The 26,136-nt window shown below is 39.7% G+C and overlaps 1 protein-coding gene across 10 annotated transcripts; it reads right to left on the bottom strand.

Moving 5' to 3' along the window:
- Positions 1-899: 899 nt before the first annotated feature.
- OTUD4 (OTU deubiquitinase 4) lies at positions 900-26,100 on the bottom strand. Of its 10 annotated transcripts, none has more exons than XM_074540800.1 (22): positions 25,936-26,100; positions 24,322-24,405; positions 21,415-21,465; positions 21,064-21,110; positions 19,282-19,354; positions 18,734-18,815; positions 18,359-18,503; positions 16,416-16,473; positions 15,913-16,030; positions 15,622-15,686; positions 13,843-13,943; positions 12,309-12,433; positions 12,012-12,192; positions 11,101-11,269; positions 10,179-10,302; positions 8,491-8,546; positions 7,786-7,944; positions 7,158-7,296; positions 6,090-6,169; positions 5,900-6,014; positions 5,166-5,206; positions 900-3,527 (listed from the first exon to the last, which is right to left on the bottom strand). In XM_074540800.1, exons 1-22 carry the CDS (start codon positions 26,098-26,100, stop codon positions 2,310-2,312), a joined length of 3,396 nt encoding a protein of 1,131 aa, XP_074396901.1. In that variant the 3' UTR covers positions 900-2,309. The 10 variants fall into 10 exon arrangements, with proteins under 10 accessions (XP_074396901.1, XP_074396904.1, XP_074396899.1 ...); XM_074540803.1 differs by having other exon boundaries at positions 5,900-5,996; XM_074540798.1 differs by having other exon boundaries at positions 5,900-6,169.
- Positions 26,101-26,136: the final 36 nt, after the last annotated feature.

Below are 26,136 nucleotides of genomic sequence, written 5' to 3'. Positions count from 1 at the left end.
TGCTGGTCAGACAAAACTTCCACAGGCTGACTAAACTTGTTCTCCTCTGCACAGCCTAACTCCCTTTGCACTGGAGTTGTGCAATCTTCTCTGAATCAGTTGTGATAAGATGTGGCTCAGCTGTGTGTCACGCAGCTGAATATTACATATATTAACAGGAGGATCCTGCAATTAAAACATCTTGCCCCAGGCCAGAGGTTGGGCCAGTCAGTCTACTACTACTCCTTCAGCAAGAGAGGAAACCAGACTTACTTGATCAGCATTGGAGAAAATACACCTACACCTTCCAGTCCTTCACTGTCCTAGAGCAGCAAGGCAGTGGAGGCCCAGGTGAAAGAAGTTGTTTTTTAAATGCAAATTCTAAAAGCACATCCCTCCCAGTTACTGCCATGCCTCTCTTCCCCAGTGTTTCCCAACAGATTTCTGTGAGGAAGTGTTCCTGGCTTCATTCTTGCAACAAAGCTTGTGATGAACTACCTGCTCTAGGACAGAATGATTCATTCAGTGACTGCTGCACAAAGTTTCAAATTCACCAGTAAACTCAACATGCAGCCCTCTTTATGATTTTGAAAGGAGTTGAAATAAACAGAGAATCTCAACGGTAACAACAGTTAAATGCTTCAGTGCTTACTTCGTTCTCTACCTGAAAAAGTGAAGATTGCCTCTTTTGAAATCCTGAATGGAAAAGTATTTAGATTGAAAAAAGAAAAACCAAAAAGCCTCTAGCATGATCCCTAAAAACAAAAACTCCAAATTGAGTTTATGGCTGCTTTTTGTTCGCTGCCTGCCATAATCTGGTCATCATTCTACTGCTTACTACAACTGGCCCTGTAAGAACAACATTTCATTTCATACCATTGCAACAGGTTTAAATACATACATATAATTTAGAAAGCAAGTGAAAAGACAAAACATTTATTTTAATTAGGGTTTTATACATAGCATGCATCTGAAAACAAACTCTGTATCATGTAACTATCACTCTGGTATCTGCACCAAGGATGTACAATCTCAGACACAATGAATGGGTACCGTCACCTACACTACTGTATACAGAGATATAAAAATATACACAACAGTTCAATTTTACAGAGCAACAGAGCTGAGTGAATACTGTGCACACTGCACTCTCCGAGCCTGGACAGCTGAACATCCAGACTGCAAAGGCAACAGGAACACTGCGGAGATCGTAACTGGGCTCAGAAGAAACAGCATCAGAACTCTGACACAGTGTAAAAATATAAGGCAGAAGCCACTTTCTTCTGAATTGTAGGGAAGAGCAGAGCACACTGAGACTCTCCATTCTTGCTTTTAAAAGTAGTTCCAGCAAGGAGTTGTACATGCAAAAACATCAACAGTGCAACAACAAAAGAATACTGAACAGTAGCTCAATCGTACAAACTTAAAAAAATGTAACATGTACTTTATGCATCTCCTCACAAAATATCTAGGATTTGTCAGTGCATTAGTGTTAAAGTGGCATTAAAAAAACTTCTGCTATTATAACAGATGCAGAATTATTTTGGAAATGCATAGCATCTACATTTTTATTGTCTTTGTAATTATTCAGTTGGCATAGGCACCATTCTAGTCACACCAGCATTAAGAAGAATTCATGGTGGAAACAGCCATTCTTATCAGTTCATACACAGGTATTCTGACCGCTTGTCTTGATTTTGATTTCAACAAATAAATGCTTTTTAAAATTCAAAAATATACCCTATGATTATGAAAAGAACTATATACAACATACCTAAGACACAGGGTTAGCTGGCTGCCATACGTGTAACACACAAGAGAAACATTCAAGTTTGACAGATACTTTTTTCTTTTTGAGATGAAAGGCCTTTGGGTTGGAAGCATATCAGAGACAACAGTGCAGTAGGCTGAGAATTCCTTTAGCTCAGTTCAGAACTAAGGCATTGTATGATAAAATATACATTTATATTTGGTGCAATGTTACTGTCAATTTTAGAATCTAGATCACATCAAATGCTGTCATTTGTCACTCTAGTAAACGCACATACCCATTTTCTATCACAAACGGAAACCTTTGTGGGGAAAAAAATTATCAAACACTAAACCTATTTTTTTTTCCTAATTTGACATTGAAGAAAAACTGCTAAGCCAAACAAATTCTAGAATCCCCCCCGAGAACCCTATGGTAGGACTTGACATCCTCCTAAGTCTTTACTTGCCAAAAATTAGCCCAAAATTAAACATCATTGAACTTCACTAAAAAGAAATTAGGATTTTAAACTGCTACTTCAAATTACTTTTTGCTTAAATTTTCCAATTATCCACTCATTTTACGCTTGCTGCCCCCTCTGATTATCTCCCAGTGCTGCCCTTCTCCTGTCGTTCCTATATGGCTGCCCTCTAAAGTTTCTCTGATACTGGTAGCCGTCATCTCTGCTTCTGCTGGGTGGTCCTTTCCAGGCCTCCTCATTTCTTTGGAACTGGTATCCTCCCCTGCTGGAATAACCCCTGTCAGGTCTGGGCCTTCTGCCTCCTCCGTAAGTCTGGTTATAGAACTGCTTGGACCTGCCGCTCCTCAGCATGTCGGAAACCTCCGTGTCGTCTTCAGAGCTCTCCTCCCTCGTTCTCTGGGCCCTGCTGTCCGGCTGCACGTTCCCAGCACCCTTGGACTCTCTGCCTTTAGCAGGCCTCTCCTTCCGGCCGGGAGTGCCGGCTTTCAGTTCGTTTTTGGGAGGTTCTGCCAGCAGCGCCTGCGTGCTGGGCCCTGCCGTCGGCCTCTCTGGGCCCTGCGTCTGCGGAGGGCGATGCTGCTGCCCGGCTGCTTTCTGCTTAGGAGCAGCAGGACAGGTTTGCTCCAGCTGAGGTGCCCTGGCTGAAGTGTCTTTTGGGGTCCCTGCAGCAGCCACTGGGAATGGGACGGTATTGGAGCCACTGTTGGTCTTCTGGAGCTGCTCGGCACAGTTCACTCCAGGAACTGGAGGGCTGCACTCTTTGCCCACATACATGCTGGCAGAGCTGCCAGCTGCTGCCTCTTTGTCCTCAGGAGACAAGACAAGGTTAGGTCTTGCTACTGAATTCTCAATGAAACCCTGAACTGGGTACCCATACCAGAAGTGAGGAAAGAAAGGAGGCGCTATTGGAACAGCTCCTAGGAAGTGATTGTGTCCAAAGGGAGGCTGCGGGAACATATTTTTCCCTCTCAGGGACTCCTCGTAGTTGGCATGAAGAGCCTGCGCGGGATTCTCCGGTTCCACACAGACCTGTCCTTGACTTTCCGTCACCTGAGCTGAAGGTATGATCAGAGGCAGTGATGGAGATCTGTCAACCTGTGGAATCTGACCATTGGACCTGGCCTCGGTCTGGACAGCAAAGTGCCTGTTTGGTCGTGCAGGGTCGTTTTCGTTCTGAGCGGGAGCAGCCTCCTGGAACCAGGGGTTGTGCGGATACACAGGCAGGGACACGTTTGGGTACATTCTACAAGCAGCTAAATAGGCCTGGTGCAGGGGGTACAGGTAAGAATGGGGTGCCCACATGGGACAACTGTATGCCTGCAAGACAGCAGGGGAAAAAAAAAAGATTTCAATCAGTTATTTGGTCTTTTGAATGTTCACAGAGACATAAAAGTACATCAGTCATTTACCATTTCAAAACAATATAGGAGATAAAGAAAAAGAATTTTCTTTACAGTGACTGCCCTCCATTCTAAATCATACGACTCTAGGATGGTGTTCTTATTTTTTGTTTTCCTTCCAAATGCAGTTGAAATGGGCAACAGTTATGATCAGTAAGAAAACTTAGTATCAATTTCTATATGGTTAAAGACATAAAGCTTGACTTAGCAAGTCATACTCTAGCTATGTTTTTGAAGAGAAACATTTGAAACTCATTTTCCAGAATCACTAATTGGCAATTTCTTCTACTAGACCTCACTTTGCAAAGGCCACTACAATGAAGTTGTCCAAGTCAGGTGGTGACCCTTTCCCTTTTCTCTACCTCCACATTAATGAACTGGGCTCTGTAGAGACAGTTCCTGGAGCAAACCATCCTGGAAAGCCTATGCAGAACTCCTCTGCAGGAGCCCCTTCCCTCTCAATGGGCAGGGCAGGGTCTGGAGCAGAGCAGCAGACAGACAATGCACAGGGCATTTCCCGGGCCTGCTGTGCCCTGGGACACCAGCAGAGCAGCACAGCCACTAGAACGTGGGCTGGGACCAGCAGATGGTGCTGAAGCACCAAACGACAGGCGAGAACCTAAATTATCCACAGCAGCAGTAAGGAGAGTCCCAAGCACGTCAGCTTAGGAAACTCAGGCTGTTTGAATGCAATGGGGTGACAACTTGCTAATTAACGACTTATGGATCTCCTATTAAGCACAGAGACTTCTATTAGGCAGAGGTATCAAACTGACATTGGAAACTGTGCTGAATATTCCCTTTTCATGCCCAGACACAAAACAATATCGTTGCTATGGCCAAAGTCCCATGAAATAAGCCCAAGAGCTCTCAGCACCTTGCCCCAAGTAGTTTGCCTGACAGAAGGAGTAAGAAGGTAAAAAAGGAACATTAATTTGTGCAGAAGGGAGAAAGAAAGCAAACAACTTTGCCTTGCCAAGCAATGGAAAATGTTGGGTTTTGGCTAAGCCTCTTCCCCAACCTCACCACAGATGTGCACCACATTTACACATACACACTACTATAATTACTGAAAGGATAGAATACTATTATCATTAACCTGAGCAGAAAGAACAGACATGCAGGGTACTTAAGGGAGTGGCCCCAGGGAAAGACTTTAGGATCTGCACCACAGTGGCTTTGCCAGTACACAGCCATTCTTGAAGTCCGAGGCATTTTCTCATTCCCTATATGTGCCATCCAAAAGAACCATCTTCACATTCACAATTCATCTGTGACTTTGTAAAGCACAATTTGCTGGCTGTGCAGCCACAGTTGGAAGCCAAGTCTCACTATGCTACTGATATGAATTTGAATTCTGCTGACTTGAAGTGCACTGTGGACAACTGCTGGAATCCCAGTTAACAGAACACAAAATAAGGAAGTATTTCAGTCTGAAAGATGGACTTGAAACGTACACCTGCAGCAACAAATTTTCTGCACTCTGAGTGCCAACAATTATTCACAAGTGGTTTTTGTAACAAAAATGAAAACATAAGGAAGTTTGAAGAGTTACCTTCACACCAAGATTGAAGAAAAATCTAAGAATATTCTTATCTAAAAAAAAAAAGGAAGAATATTTATAAGGACCTAAAATATTTCATCTGATACAAAAACTTCATGAAGTTCCATTTCAGTAGAGAACACCAATATTAAGTTACTACTTGCATGTCTTCAATTGATTAAGTTGGGTTTTTTGCCACAGTAAGGTATCTAGAACACAACAGCAGTTTAAATTTCAGTTTTAACAGTTTGTGAACTTCTAGTTGTTAAAGAAACCCTTCACTAAAGAAACACCACTGTGCAGTCAGACATGAGATGTTCTTTATGGACATACCTTGCATTCATAGTATGCCAAAACCTGTATTTTCCCAGGTCAGTAAGGAAATGCTCAACAGCTTCCAAGCTTTTAAAAGACATGAGCAAACCTATCACTCTGACAGGAGCACTTCTCCAAAGATAATTCTTTACATGCATAAAACCTCAAACCTTATGATGGGGCAAGCTAAGAGCTACAAAGTGATCCTACCAGATTTCCAGGTGTAACCACTTGAAACAGTCACAGTGTTGGAAATACAAACTAAAGAGTTACAACTGTTCAATATTCCCTCCCACATCTTAAATCACAGAATGACAACTATTGGATCTTTGGACAAAGAATGACAACAGGACCAAAAACAGTTGTGTTTATCTACATTTTAAGAATAGAAGACCTATTAGAAAAAATGGTGTCAAATTCAGACTTCTCACCTTTAGGTAAGTCATCCCCAGTACTGCACAGGGAGTAAGGAGGTGCAACAGCTCTTTCTCCCTTTTCATTAAAAGGGAATCCTGGGTAGAGCGGATCCTGGTAGGGATTCAGAGTCTGAGGCAAAGGCATTAAAGGCTGGTTAACTGCTTGTAGCCACACAGGAACTCCAGCACCTGAAGCAGATGTTACCTGAGCCTGTGATACAATAGAGTCAGGTCCCGTGGCTGGTCCTGGCATCAGTGAAGAAGCAGGTATTTGGGTTGGAATACCTAGAGGCAAAAAATCCCAAAACAGATACATATATATGTATAGAAAGAGAACAGGTATCAATGCATATCTATAAATAATCACAAACCAAAAGACATCAGAAAAGCAGGATTCAAAATGCAGAGAATAGTTTTCAGAAAGATTGAAACAATTTAGCTAAGCTTTCCAGAAACAGCTAAACTGATCTCATGTTTCTTTTTTACAATTATGAATGCCAGAAGGAAATAGGAAGGAGGAAAAAATGGGTGAACTGAAACTTTCATGTGAATCCCTGAAGTTCTCATTCTGACTAGTCATTTAGAGTCAACTCTGAATCTGAGCTTAGATCAACTGGCCTGCACATCTTCTGTCACAGACACAGTCAAGTGAGATAGCATTGTGACTGTCTCATGTGAACAAAGCAGGCTGATCTGAAAGCTGGCTCTTGTACAGAAGCAGCAGTGTGAGAGAAAATGCAGCACCTGATCTAAGGAGCACTACTGATTCTAACTCCACAGACCACAAGATCTGCACAGCACACCAAAACCCATTACACTGGCTTTGCAGCTCAGGTCCTAATGGATCTCATTAGTTTCAGACATACAAGTCCCAAGCTGAGTCCTCAGGAGTAAACCAAGGAGGCTGCTGTTACATGGGACACAGAGCACAAACACTTACCAGGTTTCAACATGCTGACAATATGTTCTACCTTAAGCAGATCCTCAAAACTCAATGCTATCCCACTCAAGAGGAAAAAAGGCCAATGAAGTACACAACTCTCTTGTACCTTTCAGGTTGGGAGTCAAGCAAATTGTACATACAGACAATCAAAGATGTGTTAAAACTCTCACTAGCTTTCAGCAGTGAGAAACTACATTCCTATGAATGCCTGCCTTTGGAATGTGAAATTATACAAGACACTGTCTCCTGGGTCTATCTTCAACTTAGTAAGAGAGGTAAATTATTTTCCAGGGTTAGTAATTTCTGATTTATGTTAGTATTTTTGCAAACCTGCTGGTCCATATGTTGCTGGCTCACTTGGCCAAGCTGGCACAATGGCTGGTACAGAAGGCACTGCTGGAGGTAAATGCACCTCAGAGAAGACTGGAGAGGGGGTCGGAGTTACGCTGGGCAAGCACTCGGTCAGGTTCTGGAAAAACAAACAAATCTGAATCCCATCACGGTGACCCTGACGAACTCACAGCCTTATCTGGACTACCACCACACCCACAGGGAAGTACTGACTAGGAACATACCCAAAGAGACCTGAGCTGCATCAATGCGTGCAGATCTCTGAGCTCTGTCCAGCCATGCCTGTACCACAGAGCCAGCAGTGCCAGAACTACCTCCTCAAGCTTTGAGTATCTCCCACCCAAAATAAAAGACACCCTCACAAGCAATTACCAATAACCTCAGAGAAACCTAAAAAGGAAAAGCTAAAGAATTTAAATTTCTACCTTGGTAGAAAGATATGACATAACCCCTCTCTCAGAAAATAACAGATTTACTTTTCTATCAGGGGTTGTTCTCTTACAATCTATATGCTGGACATAACAGATTCCTAACTGTAAATATGAAATTTTAGCATTATCACCATAGAAATGACTGTGTAATTAAAAGCCAGTATTGTGATACATACGTGGCTGTGATGGAGCTCCCCTTTGTCTGAAGTCTCCTGACTGGAAAACTTTGAAATCAAACAAACATTTCTTACTTGCTCAGCAAGAATCGGAGAATCTGTTTTTACTTGTTCCAAAGGAGATGAAGCTTTTGGATAACTCTCATCTTGACTATTCTTCTAAAGCAAAGTTAGAAACAACATACACAGCTAGTCTAATAGTAAGATTAACTTTACAAAAAGTTATTCACAAACAGTAAACCACACTCCATACAAAGTGGGCTAAGCACCCATCACATATTATACTAGTGTGACATTTTGCTCATTGAAAGGACAGCAAAGGTTAAAAGCCAACAGGAGGCCATAAATCTTCGCTGAACTTCAGAGCTCATGGTCTGTTAGCACAATAGCTATTAGCAAACATCAAATCTTCTGTGGTCCCATCATACTGGAAGTACAGACTGTACTAAGCAATTACAAATCCAGATTTGTAAGTGCTCTCAATAGCCCAGGTTTGAGGACTCTGATTGCAGAGAAAGACTAAGTATTGGTTACAGGGCTGAGGAAAGCTGACAGAAATACAAGCCTCCAGCCTTAGGAGTATTTCACTAAAAGCTGTAAAGCAGCAGCAGCAATCACAGCTCTAAAGGCAGCTATTGCTCTGCTAATCATGTATCAGAGAAGCAATAACATTAAAAAAAAATTTGGTCTTTTCTTTAAGATTACCTCAGATGAATTTGGCTCAAGCTTCTGACTTAAGTGGATCTGCCTGGAATTTGACTCTGCAACACCAAGACATAACCTAGTAAATGAACCATTACACCACTTATGGCTATCAAAACTTAAGCCAGTTAGTTTGTCTTTCCAAAATTAAACTTTCAAAACTAAACCTATACCTTAGTAAATAACTACTTCAGAAAACTTAAATTTCTATTTTTACCAAAGATCAAAGCATCTAAAACAAACAGTTATTTGGATAGTAACAGAGCAGCTACTTCAATCTGGGTTCTGCAACTCTACAGGAGTTCTTTAGTGATGTTTGGAAACCATTTCAGTGATGCTTGGGGAAAGCAGGAATGAAATGCAGCTGTCCCTTTAAATATATTCATCCTAAAGTGCTCCTAATGAAACAAAAGTTTGTACTTTTCTTAAGGGGAAAGTGCTCTGATTGGCATTTTCATACTGAAGTACTAAGACAAAAGAAGCTCAAAGTCTTGTTTACTTTTGACTGATTAAAAAAAAATTTAGAATGTTGCAGTGGATTAAAAGATCAAAAAAAGTTTTCAGACTGCTGCACAAAGTCTCATTCCTCAAGCACCAGCAAACACTTTGGTGGGGAAGACAGTTAAAAAACAGGTGTGACATAATAGGATCTGAACAAGCTCTTCACATTCTGGCTTATGTTCAGACCTGGCTATCACTGCTTGTCAATCAAACTCACGCCCAGATTATTCAGTAGTAGATATAGACTTTTTAAAAGCTTATTATATACTCTGTCACAACTAGACAGCAGTATAAATGGAAACAGCATTGATTTTGAGAATTACTGCCAAATCCCCAAGCAGCAATAGAAATCCCTAAACACTCAGAAGGAAGTATACTTGATTCCCATAGGATTGTTAACCTAGTTTCACAAGAGGCAATGCAAATGTGTATCACAAAAAGCAGAGGAAGATGGACATGCCATGCCCTTCAGCCAAATTCATCATGACAGTGGAGTCTTTACTTCCTCTCCAGCTTTCTCTAGGTGAACATTTCTTTAAAAATGTGAACGTTCCTTAAAAAATTCCTTTGCAATTAGCAAAGATTTACTAACTACCTCCTCCTGGCACCTACAGCTTTCTTCTATTACTGCCATGTTCCACTTCCTCACAGAGGAGGAAAAGCTTTAAGTCCATGAAGAGAAGCTGAAGTGTTGTAACCGACTGGGGGGAGAGAGAAAACCCAAACAAAATTTTGACCATGTGACAGAGCTTTTTACTGTAAACAGGTTTGTTTTTCCAACCCTTCTTCTCCACCTCCTGTACCAAGGTATGCTAATTCTTAACCATGCCACAGTAAATGCTTTTACCTGCTTCATAAATTACTCTTACTTCCTACTGGCACTTTCTGCCAGACACACTAGAATTTCAAAAGGATCTAATTTAGGGTAACTTTGACCAGTCTTAGTTTTTCTCATTTTTATTCCCATTTACTACAAAAATTCCAGCCAGGAGTCTACTCTCTCAGCCACATTCACAAAGCAGGGAAATGTACTTTCTTCACAAACCACACCCTTGCTACCCTCCAGCCCAGTTTAGTTTGGCACTGCTACTTAGGATAACTTTTCCCTCATTGCCTAAACAGATGCCCCATCTTGAATAAATTCAATTGCTGGTAACAAAACCAAGCAAATAAAATCCATTTAGTTTTACCTTTCTCCTTCTGCTCTTCCACCTCTGCTGTCCACTTGCTGTTTCTTCTTTCACTATTGGAGAACAACTTTTTCTGGTTTACATTATCCACAGTTTGTGTAGCAGCCTGACAGACTAACTGGTTCTGAAGAAGTTGACAAAAGCAGAAATATCACTTCATGTAATCAGTCCAGTGACACCTTACCATCATCTGCTATGATACTATTATCCTTCAGGACAAATAATATCTATGTCTGTAACAGGCAGAAAGAGGAAGGGGGGGAGTCTCTGCAGGATACTGAGCCATTCATCTCCTCTTTCACATTCATTGCTACCTTTTGCCAAGTGCCATTTAAGAGCATTCGTGTCACTAGCTGACGTGACAAAATCTGTTTCACTCAAACAATAAATCACATCCTCCTCCTGCAGGTGAGCAAATACAGCAAACTGTTACTGCCCAGGAGAGAGCAACCTCTGTCTTTCACTAGGAGAAAGACTGAAGCCTTTCTTCCCATCCTTGTTTCTGTTTGCCCTAGGATTTACACCCAAAAAGCCCCACACATCTCTGGAAGAAGCCTATGTGGAAAGCAGCTCTTTACCCACAGGATCTGCTCGCTTCCCTGGATGTACTGGGACTCCCACCCACTTTCATTAAAATTGCATCAGCAGAATGATCTCTCCAAAATCCTACAAATACAGATGCTCATGTGTCTCCCATATTTACACACCTAAAGCACCGTGTGGTGGACGTTCAATTATTATATACTAGGTGTATTTTCTTATCTTTAACATATAAACCATTGTAGATATCTGTGCTTCTAATTACAAAGCAAGTGCAAAACAAATATCCCTCATTCCTGAATTGCAGTGTGACTCAAGGACAGCAAACCAATGGCTAATGAAAGGTTCACAGGCAAGGTTAATGGCAAGGAATGCAGCATACATTGCAAAGAGCAGGAAAAGCTTGTTCATCCCTCTGCTGGATCTCGTAGAGGGAGCGGGACTCCTCTATGGCCTGCTTCTCCCTGCGCTCCTCGGGGGACAGCCCAAAGTAGTGACAGTCCCTGGCGCCGTGCTGGCTCAGCTCCTCGCCGCGCTCGCGCTCCGCCTTCCTGCGCACGGAAACAGAGAGCATCGCTCACACCGAGACACTGCAGCAAACCAACACTAACTCCTGCCTGCCTTAGGAGAAAGGAAGATGCAAGTATGGAAATAGAAACTGCTGCAGCAGCCCAAGGAATCAAAAAGTCACCACCAACAAATGCAGGCAAAACACTCTTTTAATACTCCTTTCAAATGTTAAGTCAGAAACAGCAGTCCCCTATGACAGGTTCAGCAGAAGCGGAGGGAAGATCTTAGCCATGCCCAAGAAGCACTTGCAGCATTATTTCAGCCCCAACCAAAACAAAAAACCCCACCCCACACAACCAAAACCATCAAATCCACAGCCCACAACAACAACTTCAAACACTTTTTTGCCCCAGGTAGGGCAAAGATGATGCTGATCTAAAGAGCACCCTGGCACCCTGTATGAGATCAGGCAGAGCTACTCAACCACCAGAAAAGCTCAGTGCTTTAATGGACCTTTCGAGAAAAACAACTACAACATAAGCCACACTAACATCTACTTTCCAAGAAAAAAAATGTGGCTTTGTAGGCAGTTTCTGCCATGCACAAAAAAAAAAAAAATTTTTCCTGTGCTTGTGTGTATTCTTAAGGACTTGGGACACTTCCTAAGCATTCAATGGCAATGTATTTCAGAACAGTATGCTGGAAGCACCTGAAGCAGATACCTGGGCTTCCAGAAGCTCAGTTAAGAGTTCAAGCCAGGGAAGATGCTGTTTGCAGGTTTACCTTGCAGACTGGGAAGGATTCCTGCCCGGAGCTTTCTGCTCAGTTGAGGTCTGATGAGGTTGGGGCCCAGAACACAAGAACTGGTGCTGCCTGGTTCCCACAGTATGCTGAAGTCGAGGAGGTAGTGCTGACTGGGGTTTGATTGACTTGCTCTGATTCTTTGGCCCTCTGCACTCTGCATCTGTGATAACAACGTGAAAACGGGTAAGACTTTTGTTTTAATCATACTTTTAAGCTCTTTGGGACAAAACATCTGACAAAGGAGGTTCTGCCACACAAAGACAGGTACAGTCCTACCAGGCTGAGCATTCTGCCCCCATGTTGGGTAAAACTTTTTAATCTTCTTCCCTGGCACAGTGTTCCAGCCCTCCATAGGAGAGGTCTGTGGAAGAGGTTTAAGGCTCTTCAGTGAGACAGCATGCCTACAAAACAAGGAATTATGGAGGGAATAATATCTTAAAAGACCAGACTGGGGCTTGCATAAATTAATATCACATGTTCACTAATACTGACAGATCTTTCCATTTTTGAGAACATTGTTTTCAAAGTTCTTTGCCTTTATGACTACATTCAAGCAATGTGTAGAACAGCAAACCCTTTTTTATTCCTTTTTACATAAAACTAGCAAGTTGACACAAACTTAGTAAAGAATGATCAGCCATTTGTGAAGCGCTTGCAAGGCAGACAGAAAAAGAGAATGATCCCAAAAAGCAATATAATTAGGTAAAAGCAATATACTTAGATAAATTTATTACCAATGTTGCAATAGGTGCCAAGATTAAAAGATGTTACATTGACAGTGTATATCCCAGAACAATTACTGCCTTTTTAACTGAGGATGCTAGAGATGGTCCAAGCAACTGTTTACATTATTTGACAGGTTATTTATTTATATATTTATTCTACAGTAATATAATACTATATAGTATAGTATATACTATACTATATAGTAATAGAGTAATACTAACTAGAAGGTAATATATTCTATATTAATAGAATAATGTAAATATATAACTAGTATAATATTTTCATTATATATTTACTTTACTCAAGCAGGTTAAATTCCAATTTAAAAAGGATTCAAACTGCAAGATAATCTTCAGATCATCATAATTATTTTTTTAATGTGACCAAATGAGATAAATGGGCATCTTTCCCATTTGCCTTGAGTGAAAGTGTGTCCTCTTCCCAAACTACAATCAGTGTGGGGTTTTTGACCCATAAATCACAGGACTTATAGCAGAGCTCAAGATGTCTCAAACTGCTCTCTCCCTGCCCCCTCCCCACCAAAACACCCCAACAAACAAAAAACCCCACACAACCAAAACCATCAAATCCACAACCCACAACAACAACTTCAAACACTTTTTTGCCCCAGGTAGGGCAAAGATGATGCTGATCTAAAGAGCACCCTGGCACCCTGTATGAGATCAGGCAGAGCTACTCAACAACCAGAGCAGCTCTAATGGATCTTTCAATATGAAAAGCTTGTCACAAATCCAGCATCTAATTATTAAGTCCAAGCAACACCTTATTAGCCTGCTGTCAATCTATTTAGGAATGAATCTTGTGCACAAAAATTAAAATACTATTGATGTAATTACTATTCTACTCTACAAATAATACCCAGACTACTTGGCACTACAGAAAGAAGTATGAAATGATAATCAATTTTTCCTTGTTTAAATAGTATGATGCTTTCTTAACAAATCTGTGGTAGTACTGCTCCAAGCAAAGAAACAGATACATTTTGGGGGCTGATGTTAACTCTGAACCAAAGTAAAGCTTTCTTCACTTTGTTGCTCCCTTCCAAAAGAGATTAAGCACTCACTTTGCTCCAAGCTCTTCTACAAATACAACAACTGGCCCATTCTCTGAACAAACTTCTTGAATATGGGCATTATAAAATTTCCCATTATGGTCTAAGCGCACCTGCAAAGAGCAAGAGCAAGAAAAAAAAGTGGATTAGTTCCACAGACAACTGTGAGAGGAGCTAGCCCTTTAAAATATAAACAATAAGAAACAGAAATTTTCCTCTGGGCAACAGAAGACCTAAAAAATACACATCACAGTTCAATAAATGAATCAAAAGCCAATCTTCAACCCCTATTGCTTCTTCAAAACGAAATAAAAATACTATTAAAACAAACACACACACACAACACTAAACAAATAGCCCACAAACAGCTTGCTGAGGAACACTGCTTAATGAAATATGCTTTTCAAAACCACATGAGAAAGTTAAAAGCAATCAGTGCAGCCAGGCTTTTCAGCTTTACTGAAAACACTCTCTCTCACAATAAAACTCAAAGCCTTTCCCTATTAAAATCCACTTCAGTGAAATGCAGTCTAATTAGGAACATAATGAACATCAATTACTTCAGGAGTTACTCTTCAGAAGGTTTTTTTAAGAACAATCAAGAAAAGTTCTTTAGACATGATCATAGTGTTAGTTGTCTGACATTCTATGTTCTTAAAACCCTTCTGTTGTATAAAAAATAAATGTCTTAATGTTTCACTACAGTATTTGGCTTTAAAGTTGTATTAATTTGGTCAACTCTAATTTTCACTACTCACTTCATGTTTTCTTCCCATGTTTTTATACTGTATATTTACTGTCTTGCCACATACACAGAAATTTTGACAGATAGAGTATGTAATTACCAGAGTGTTTTCTCCTAATAATATCTGTAAATAAATACCACACAAGACAGCCTTAGGGTCTTAAATGCACATTTTAAGCCTGTACTATTAAGCAATAAATAATCAACTCAGCATTAGGTTGGTTTGGTTTGGGGGCCAGGGGGTTTGAGGCCTTGTGGCTTTGTGGAGTATTTTGTGGCTGGGGTTTTTTTAGGTTTGGAGATGTGTTCTCCCTGCAGTTTAGTCACTATGGTTGACTCCATCACACAAATAAAAAAGTACAAACTGAAAGAGCCCCTGTGCTGTATGATTAACCCAACTGAATATTTTGTCATTAATATTAGTAACTTTAATAGATGGTCAAATGTCCTAGAAAGAAACACATTCAGGTGAGTACCACAAGTTTAATTAACACACTTAACAAGACTCATCTACAAATCCAGAATTTAATGGCAAACCTTGATTGTTCCTAAGCAGCAACACTTAATACAAATCTTAATAGAATTTGAAGACCAATTGTGTAACACAGTTGCAACACTCTGAGAGGAAGAAGTGCCCGAAACTCCAGGATCTGCAGTAACTAAAGCAAGCTGTACTTCATTACTGGGAAGTGCTGAGATTTTTATCAAAGCCAATATACACAGAGCAATCACTATTTCCAGTGTCAAACCAACACGTGGACATACAGTTCCATGCTTAATGTTAAGGCTCACAGTCACCTTACCACATATACTCTCAGAGTTAACCTTGTGATTTTTTTAATGGAGCAAAATTGCACTGATCAGTTGTACATCATGCTGTAAGTCATGAACACTGCCAACAATTAAAGAACAAGTACATGCTCAGCTGAAGACACAAGTCAAAAGTATTTATAAAGTAGCAATATCAAAGTATTTAACAAAGGGGAAAATTGACAACTTGAGCAAAATCTTAATGTATCTATAAACTACAATTCAATGCTACTTACTTTACATTTATCTCCAACGGAGTATTGCATGCCAGCAGCAATAGAAAAATCTTGTTTTTGCTGATCTGAAAATAGAGAAGCAGTAATATACTGTTAGTTTAAATATACCAAAAGGATTACTTTCTTGATGCAGTAAGAATGCAAACCAGGTGTTCAGGCCCCAAATCTGCCCAGTGACCCATGTGAGGAAAACCAAACCAAAAACCCAAAGTGCCACTTGCATCAGTTCTTCAGGAGGGCTTCACTTCCACAGCTGCAAAAGCTGCAGCTTTGAGGTATTCTGTTACTCACCCCATCTGGATCGGAGCCAAACATCGTATTCAATGTTTCTGTAAACCAAGGGATCAAGTGATTTCAGAACCTTTTTAGGCAACACCAGCGAGGTGGGACTCCCATTGCTCTCAAGGTGCTGCATGGAACAGAACAAAGTGCTGAAAGGTCAACTACACAGACATATCCAGCTTGGCATATTTCAATCACAGTGCTCAAGCCTTGTGCTGACACACAGAAATGCTGAAAATATATAGAGTATAAAGAGCTTTGAAAAAAAGAACTAAACTGTGTTCTTTTAACCATGCCAGAACAAATCTAAGAACTAAGCAGCACTAAAAAGGACACTTACCCACCTCTGAGCACATCAAAAATACCCATTACTTTCCAAAGAAACAGACAATTTTTAGGATATTACATGTTAGGAAAGCTATTAACTCAAGAGTCTCTCATGAACATTAAATACCAAAAATATAGCTAAGTACAAGTTACTGGAAAGAAAATAAATCTCAATGGATAAATACCTTGTTGCCAGAAAGAGACTTCATTCCATTCATATCACTAACTGTTGTAGCTTTACTTCTGTAATAGGACAGAGGCAAGTTATGTTTTCATAATGAATTACAGCATTACTAAGCCCTGAAAATCAGGTAAAACACATCTAAAGAGGATTAAAAAAACTGACACCACCATTCTCTATATATTTTCCTGACAATAAGCCTATCACAGAATATCTTCATCTCTTGAAGTGAAAAAGCTGTCTAAAACAGAAACTGTAGCTTTCTTTGATAAAGAAGTAAGATTTTGGGTTTAAGTACAAATTTTAGGAAGTCTATCTTATGTGTGCTTTGCTGTCACTTAGGGTAAAAAATAGCAAGGGGTGGAAGACCAGGGAAACAAAAGTCCTCTTAAAATTTTTGCAACTACACGAGGAAAACCTTGCAAATGTAGACATTAAAAAACCCCTCAAAACCAAAATCTACTCTGTTAGTTAACTTCCATCAGGCATTCTAATTTACTCTTATTTTCTACACCTGACATCACCAGAAAAAAACTTTCCACTGAGAAAGTTCCAAGTATTTTTCCTACAACAGTTGTAGGCAACTGTCAGCATTAACTTCTCCCAAACTATTGCACTTAATAACAACATAATTGAAAAGTTTGTATTTATAAAATGAAAAGAATCTTCTGGAAAACTAGCTTATGAAACATGCTGAAGTCAACTTTAGGATAAGCAAAAGATTTAGGACTTCATAAACCTAGCAAAGTGTCTGTAATTTGTGTTAACTGGGTCAAGAGTCACATACACACACGCCAGCCCCTGCATTATAGGACATGTGGTTTAAATCAAAAACATTGAGTTCCACAGTCTCCAGTGAGCACATGACCTTATTTCCAAAGGTGCTAAGGAGGTTAGCAGGATATTTTCTTAGGAATCCCAAAGATACAGAGTAAGGCTACTGCATTTGGATTTGGAAAGCTCCAAGAACAGAAAGGAATAAAGATTTCCATTAGCTGACATTTAGCTATAATAATTGTTTCCTCAGGCAGAAATATTTTGTATTTTAATTGGCAACATTCCCTAGTATTTTTTTTCCAAACACAAAAATAAGCTAATCCCTTTCCCAGATCTTTTTTTTTAACTTGTGATGATTTCCATTATCTTCCTTTCTGTTGTTTTCAACCTGTGGGAGAAACCATCTCCCAAAAGCTCAAAGAACTTCAGCAGCCACATGCCACACAGCAGAGCCCTAGGGAAGGACTGTGACAATCAGTAGGAGGGGATGTGATCCACTGATGCAGCACCAACTCTGCAGTTTCAGTGGAATTTCACACAAGCCAGAGTTAAGGATCTTATTAAACAGAAGAAAAACTGCCAACATGTAAGATTGCACAAACGGCACTGTGAAGGACTGACTGGGCAAAAGGAGTCAGGTTGAAATCTCAAAGCTTGATAGAGCGTCCAGCAAAAAGAATATAAACCCACTTCTTTATGATGCAGATCAAAATGGAGCAAGCTGTATCTGTATGTCTCCATCAGCTTCACCTCAAGCAGGTATTCCAGCCCCCAGATGTGGAAGGCACACAAGTTGGATCAGATTCCTGTAACTCTACTCAGCTGCAGAGTAAGCCAAGTCATTCTCAGAGACACTGGCACCCTGACAGTTCTCCCAGGGAATTCTGCTACTCTAAACAGGAAGAGGCACATGTTGCAATGGCAAGAATCCATTTATGTAAAGAGACTCAAAGCCAGACTGCAGGAAGAACAGAGGAAGACCAGAAACCTGTCCTTAGGTAAGTGAAGATATACATTATATTCTTTCACACTTCCAACCCTACCTCTTCCTGCTTCTTTTCTTAGTAATTTTAAATGTTTTCAACCCTGACTATTGGATTCTGCTACCCACCAGAAATTCAGAAAATTCATTTAATGTGTGTTCACAGGCAACTTTTCAATTTCATTTACCTGTAGTTGTCATCTTCCGAATCCGAAGCAGACACCTCACTGCTCCCATTACTTTCCTCTGCCACACCAACAGCACTAAGTTCTGCCATGATTTTCTTTACATCCACATCAAACACTTTCTCATAGAGCAACTCATACAGCAGAGCTGGGGAAGAGAAGGAGAAAGTGGAAGAGCAGAATCAGTTACCAGCTGAATCAGTTCTCATTCCACCACTTCAGATGGTAATCATAAGTCACTGACAACTCAAACTGAAAACAAAGCCACTGAAAATGACTACAATAAACTTCCAAACAAAGCCATTTCCTGAAACCTAACATCGATAGCTTCAATATTTTTGGTAAAAAGATGTTTTTAACTAACAGCTTGATACTTACACTGGCACAGAGCAGCCTTCTCTGCATACTCTATGGGATACACAATATCATAGTGGTTTCCATTGGAGAAGCACAGCAATACCTATTAAAAAAAAATCACACAGATATTTCAGGCATCTCAATTATTCATAAGTGCTACCTTTAAATTCAATTTAAGGCACCCATGTGCTTTGTTATCTTTCAGGATCTCAATGTGTCAATAAAACAATCAACATGTTTGGTGGATGTCCTTTAAACCAAACAGAATTTGAACAAAAGCCCAAAAAAATTTACGACAGAGATTAGTGTCTGAAAATTGATTTTTACAGAATTTTATATTAGTAGGAAGATATGCCACACCCTAAATACAACCCATCTATTTAAAAAGAAGTGTTACATGTATTAGCAGCACAACTGCCTTAAACATGTACAAAATAAACTGCTAAAACTGAATTCTCAGAACTTTTCATTGTGTTGAATAATGAAAGTCACACACAACTACTTGCTGTTTATAAAGTAGTCTTACTTCAGCCTGTCACAATAGCCATGATTTTTTTATTTTTTTTCACCTTATCAGAAAAGCCATTTTCAGTTACACGTGAAGGAGAAGCATTTGGCTCCTGGTATATTATGAAATCTTTCCTGGAAAAAAAAAATAACAGTGAAGAATTTATTTTAAAAGTAGTATCAATCAAAATTTGAGCATTGAAGTCAAATTCAAAGGAGATACATAACCAGAGAAAACACCTAGTGGTTTCTCTGCTATAATTAATCTCTATTGTGATTTTAAACTTAAATATTTTCTCTCTCTCCCTTTCATCCATAATTTTCTCTTAGAATTTGAAGGAGGTGACAGGCTGTTAAGCCAAAAATTCTTTCTCACATAGGCAAAAAAAAATGTTATCAGTCATGCAAAATAACTGAGTATATTAACAGTTTCTGAATTTAAAAAATAAATTTACAAGTACTCAGAAAAAAGCAATTTTGAAAGGAAAAGAAGACCCACCCACTTCAGGGAGCCAAGCAAATTTACTAGATAACCAACCTATATTTGTGAGAGGTCTGAGGAGTGAAAGGGAAATCAAACCTATTTGTACTGAATTTCTAGCCTATGCCTGAAAAGTCTGAAAGTCACTTACTGGAACAGAAAATTCTTACTTCCCTTAAGTCTGCCAGCACACAGGAGAAGGAGCAGCTCTTTCCCCCTACCTCCACCACTATTCCTGCTTTCCCTGAGACTCTAAATTGCCTTTTCAACAGAAGCCTGTCTTCCCAAAACAAGCTCAGCAATAACTACTCCAGTGTACTCACCTCTGCAGTGAAATACTTGATAAGAGCTGCATCTGTGCCACAAAACCCTCCTGATGCTTTCAGTGGATATTTTTAAAACCCACTGTTATTAACCAGGATTTGTCTCTATTCATTGATCAGCTGTGGCCCTGGATACCCATGTGGCACGACTGCAAAATAAACTGCTCGTGCTTATGAGAATACATTTCTCATGGCCAGAAATACAACAGGTCATGACCATCCAGTTTCTGATCTGATTAAGCATCCAGTTCTGCTGACTTAAATTGAGTTCTATCCCTCCACAACCTGGCTCAGTGTAACCATCAGCCCTTCTCACTAAGCCCCTTGAGCCAAGCTTTGCTCTGACTTTCAGCTCAGTCCTCCCCCATCCACACAGGACACGCAGCTCTGAGCTGGCCCATTCACCTCACCAATGCAAAGATAGAATTCCATACAGTTTCCCACACACAGCACTCAAAGTGCCCAAAGGTAATATTTAACTAGTCTGATTCTTTCCTCTTATCAGCTGTCTCATCAATAGACAAAGCCATTAATTTACAGTAAACATTTTGAAATTCTGAATTTTTAATGAGTTTATAAACAGCAGACAGTGAAGATGCTGTGGATTACTCACTCACTTGCACAGTAATTAGAAAGCAGTTATAAATACTCAGCATATTGTTTCTCACTACTTTGTGAAAAAAGATTTAGTATATAGGAAATGGGTACAGCTCACATATGAGCAATAGGGTTAGTACTAAAACCTTGGTGAGTAACAGGAAGAAAAGCAATCTTCACAGAAAAACCAGGATATTGAAATTAACAAAGTAATAACTGTATGAGATTACTCACATCTGGCTGTGCAGGTGAGATACATGGCATTATTGAAAACTCACTTTTCTATTTCTATTTAATCTATTGACAGCTGCAATCCTCAAATATATTTATAATTTTACAAAGTAGGGTATGGCATAATATAATTCTATCTTTGTTGTTCCAACTGATTTACTAACAAAACAACAGAAATTATCTCAGCGAAACATATTGAAAGGTTTTCTTACTTGTACATAAGAGAAAGGGCACTTATTTCTACTTGTCCAACCCATTCCTGTATTGAAAGCAAAAGAAAATTAAGTTCAAACAAACACACAATTATACCTCCTCATAAGAAGATCAAGAGATGCAAGAAATCATTGTTGAAAATAAATATATGAACATTAAATCTGTTCCGCAAGACATAAAAACACAATTCCTCAAATCATTTTACAGCAGAGAGTACATACATAAAACTATATATTCACGTAATTCAACGACCTAAGCTCAATCAAAAACACTTCAGAGGAAAAAAATCCAATTAGCCATCAACTTCAACAAAAGTACTTGCATTCTATCATAAATCAGGTCTAACATACCTGCGGATTTTCCAAACTTTTTAAATAATCTTCAAATGGCCCCTCTATGAACTGCATTAAAAAAAAAAAAAAAGAAAAAACAACCATCAGTATTTAGTGACTTTTAATAGTGCAGCATATGGAATCCCCAACCTGTGACCCACTGTGCCAAGGGGAATGTACCACTGGAAATGGAAGTCTCCCCTGCCCTCACAAAGTAAATATAAAGGGGTGTAGAGATGAAGGAATGAAAAGCCAAACACACAGGTGTGCCTTGCAGAAAATAACCACATACACAGCTGTAAAATAAACCAAACAAAACCCCCCAAAAAAGAAACTCAAATGGGGAATCTGGAAGAAAGCAGACATGATGCGATGTAGATATTTATGGGCAATTCTTCTAAGGCATGCAGAGCATCACTGAAGAGAGAACTGTGGACTTGAACTCCAACATCCTGTTAAATAAACAGCAATGGACAACCAGAGACAGGAGTCCCATTTCTGCAGTACACAAGCAGTGGTAATATCTAGTACAGCCACCTCATACAGCACTTTTTCCTCTGTTCTGTATCACCTCAAACTGCTTTTACTTTCAGCAAAGGATGCAAACAATCAGGCTGCACTTCAAGTGCCAGCCCAAGAAAGTGATCCTGCAACTGCACTCCCCACCACACATGAGGAGGCCAAGTTCACATCTGCCAAGAGCAGAGACACAAAGATGCTGCAGTAGTTGAGACATCTTAACTGCAAGTGTTTCAGCCACACAGGCCACAGAGACGCTGCTTTTAAAAATTGCTCTTTAGTCACTATCTTCTTGATTTACCTCAAATTCAGATCCACAGAGGTACAAACCAAGAAGGAAATCTCTCAATGAATCTGAGCTACAAGCTGGAAGGCCTCTTTACCCACAGTGATAAAGAAACAAGAAAGTAAAGAGAACTGAGTGGAGCAGTGAGATTCAACGTTCTGCTTTAGCCATTTGGAAGTGAGAAGAACTAACCAGCCTGGCCAAAAGTTTTAATTTAGATAGAAACAATCAGGTGTGAAGTTAAAAAAGGTGGATCAGCCAAATATGATCACAGACAGCAGTTACTTTTTGTGTCAAAATTAAATGACATGAAGATAATGCACAGAGGAAGAAAGGAAGGACACCAGGAAGTTCCCATGGGAAACTGAAGAGTTAGAGAATGAATGTAACAGCAGCAATTCAAGATAACACTGCAAGAAAGGCTGAGGATGGAAATGAAGATGGTGGCTACACTCCTGAAATCTTGGTTATAACAGCATCAGTGGAAAGAAAGACACAAATTTAAGCTGAAATTATAACAACAGGCAGAGAGTAAAGGAACTCCAGGAAGCACCAGCATGTCAATAGAGCACAACTACTGAGGAGGCAGCAAGTAAACAGCTGAACCATGAGATTAGGGAAAGAGGCATTTGTTGTTTATGCTGTTTGGGTTTTTTAAAGAGAGATAACTGGTATATTTCAGGCACAAAACACAAAGCAGAGTGAGAGACAGAGGCAGCAAAGGAGATCAGCAGAGCTGAAGCAAGGTACCCGTGGGAGGAAGAACACTGGGAAATGAGAACAAATATGAAACACCTACTCTCACAAGAAACTTTTAAAAAGGAGACTTTTCAGAAGGACAGCAAAAATGGACAGAGGACAGGTCATACCTGGGGATAATGTCTGAGAGGCAAAAAAGCATACTGGGACCAGGAGTTTGGATGAGAAAGACCAAAACAATACTAAAACTACACTAAAACCAGCTAGGGCTAATAAAGCAGTGATGGTAAACTGCAATATGGGTAATAACACATATTTAAGAGTCAAAAAGGGCATGGAATTTCAAAACACTACACAATGGAAAAAGAGAACAGAAGTAGAGAAGCAGATATTGGAATGAGTGGGGTAATTCTGGAAAGAAAGGGATTAAAAAGTCAGCAGTGAAAAAATGAAGTAAAAAGAGAGACATCAGAGAGTTAGAAACGACCAGGAGGAGTCAAGTCAGAGCAGCATTGTCCCAGAGAGATCTGCTGTATTTTATATCACTAATTTCTGGTAACTCCCACATTTATGTGATCACTCACATGAGAGCTGAGGGTACTATGTCAGAAATTACAGCACAAAGACACACCCTTATTCCTGCTTTCCTTCTCCTCCCTGTGCCAGTGCATACCTAAAACAGTCTTTGTATTTTGGGTCTGGCTAAATTTAGAACAGAAAAATTGAGTAATAATCTTCTAGTAGCAAATCCTTACACATATTCACTCCCCTTCTGTCTGTCCTGGAAATCAGGTAACAGTACATACACTAGAACCCATACAAACAGAAGCATCAGTATTGATTAATGATCTTTTAAAAGGAAGGGAAAAAAGGGATTTGTAATGTTACACCAACAGCACTGACCAAGTATAATGAATATCAAAATATTTTACATCCATGGTTGATGAACAGCTTAGTTACAGATGCTTAGGGAAAAAAAAACTTCAGTGCCAATGCATAATAAACTGCAGATCCTGAAAAAAATTCACTAATCTGATCAGTCAAATCCCTTATATACTGGAAAAGCTATTAATTAGCACAACAAGAACATTTTACAACTTTTATTAAAGTAGGCATTATACCAAACTAAAATCCCAATTATGGTAGCTTCACTATAGACTACTGAAGATTAAGTTTGCTTCTCTTTCCTCATGAGCATTAAAAACTTCTCCCACACCACATCACTACCAAGGAATACATAAGTCTCTCCAGGCTTATGAAAATGAGTTACTACCACATATGTGCTAATTAACTTAAATAACACCAACTGGCATTTAGCTATGATGAATATTGCCACAAACATAGGGAAGTGCAGATATACCAAAGTGGAAGGGATAAAGTAACTTTTCTTAAATGCTGGCAAAGAAAACAAAAATACTTACTGCTTCAAATTTCTCCCTATTCTGCCGAAGATAGTCTACACAAGCCATCCTAACATCAATGTGCCGAGACTGAGAGTGCAACACCTACAGAGGGAACAAGACAACAAGGTGACATTGGATCTCAGGGGTTTTGATGACAGGCCACAAATAATTAATGACTGCTGCCTAAATACAGGCTTGGAAATACTCTAGTTTTATTTTTAAGAATATTTAATATGCATACTCATTCAGCAGCAACATCTTCAGGCAAGTCAAACCTCAATTACTTAATAAAAAAATAAATAACTGCAGAATTCACAGGTTTGCTAAATTCAAACCTTCAATTTTGTGAGGATTTACGAAGCAAATGAATAGCATTTATTGTTAATCTTTAACTGCCTCCTTTGTAAAGGGCTTCAGTTAACTGAAGGAAGTTACAGCAGGAATGGATGAGGAAGCCACCTACCAACATGCATTCATTCAAAAAAAATCCAAGCAAGTCTCACAGCACATGTTTACCTTCCCTTCAAGAGGCCTGTTGGCCAAACACTTTTCTGGAAGCCAGGAATTCAGTTCCCTAAATATGACACCTGCATTCTACCTCCTGTTCATGTCTTTACTGGAAAAGTATTACTTTCATCACATTTTACAAGTTATCTCAGTGCAACGTAGGGAAGCCCCAGACAATTTAAGTTGCGTTTCTTGCAGTCCTTACAAACGACCCTGAAAATAAAATACTTCCAAATTCAGTTTTTCTGAATGAAGAGTACAAAAATGAGACCAAATTTGCAGATAAACACTTAATAACTCTGAATTAAAGACCTTACTTTCTTAGAGGTCATTTCCAATCTAAATGATTCCATAATAAGAATGGGATGTTAAAAACATAATAGCTGAAAAAAAGTTCTATCCAACACTGAAGTGTGAAAGAAACTTCTATGTATTAATGAAAAAGTCAGAATAGCAATATATATTGTATATATATCTATTCCCTTGAGATAAAAAAAAACACCCACTTCCAATACATAGTATTTGCTTGCTTGAACTTATCAATTCAGTGGGGAAAGGAATTTTATTAAAAAAGTGATCTGTGTATAATTAGCACAGGAATCTGGGTTCCCACAATCAGAAGCACCAGAGCTCCCACTGCTGTTTGCTTGTACTTAAGACAAGATGACGCTGTCGCTTTTTTCCTTTAACACTAACACTGAAATGGGGGAGGGGAATTCAACAGGAAGAACAGAAAATAAACTACTCACTTTCTCTAATTTTACAGTCAAGTAATTAACAAAACTAAGAACGTGGCTTTTCTGCTCTAAATTCCTTTTCCTGGACAATCTCATACCCAGCAGCTGTATTTCGATGTTGAGATCTTACACTGAAAAAAGCTCTGAGGAGGCGGTGGAAGGTCAAAAACAGATAAGGATTTCTTGGTGGCAGGAGGCAGCTGAACACACAGAACTTCTCTCACCTCGCAAGGTGGAAATTATTTTTAAAAAGTCACGTTTTTCACCGGCACACGACCGCATAACCTTAAACTATACCTGTCTGCGTTTTAACACTAATTACCACCCACTAATGAGATCCACTTCCCATGCCTTCGTGAGAAGGAGCTTTGTTTACGTAACCGGTTACCTGTTCGGCCACAGCCCTGAAAAGGCAGGAGCCATCCTTGGCCACTTTCTTCCTGTACAAGCCCTGAGATCGCAGGTAGCGGTCCATGGACGTGTCCCCGGGGGCGTCCCTGCCGCTGCCGGGCTGGCTCTGCTCCCCTCCGCCGGCCCTGCCCGCCGCATCCATGTTCACCGAGGAGACCGCCGCACCCCTCCTAGTCCC

This window comes from Zonotrichia albicollis, chromosome 5 (genome assembly GCF_047830755.1).
Source record: "Zonotrichia albicollis isolate bZonAlb1 chromosome 5, bZonAlb1.hap1, whole genome shotgun sequence".
Taxonomy (NCBI): Eukaryota; Metazoa; Chordata; class Aves; order Passeriformes; family Passerellidae; genus Zonotrichia; species Zonotrichia albicollis.
Note: the sequence above shows the minus strand (reverse complement) of the source record. Positions and strands in the feature narration are given on the sequence as shown.

What these genes read in the sequence shown, in the direction of transcription:
- OTUD4 (XM_074540798.1), bottom strand. Translation starts at nt 26,100, where the DNA reads ATGGATGCGGCGGGCAGGGCCGGCGGAGGGGAGCAGAGCCAGCCCGGC. An exon ending in CTTTTCCTGCTCTTTGCAAT is followed by an intron (nt 10,303 to 11,100) that starts GTATGCTGCATT and finishes CAACTTCTTCAG; the next exon opens with AACCAGTTAGTCTGTCAGGC. An exon ending in GGAAGAGCAGAAGGAGAAAG is followed by an intron (nt 8,547 to 10,178) that starts GTAAAACTAAAT and finishes TTGGTGTTGCAG; the next exon opens with AGTCAAATTCCAGGCAGATC.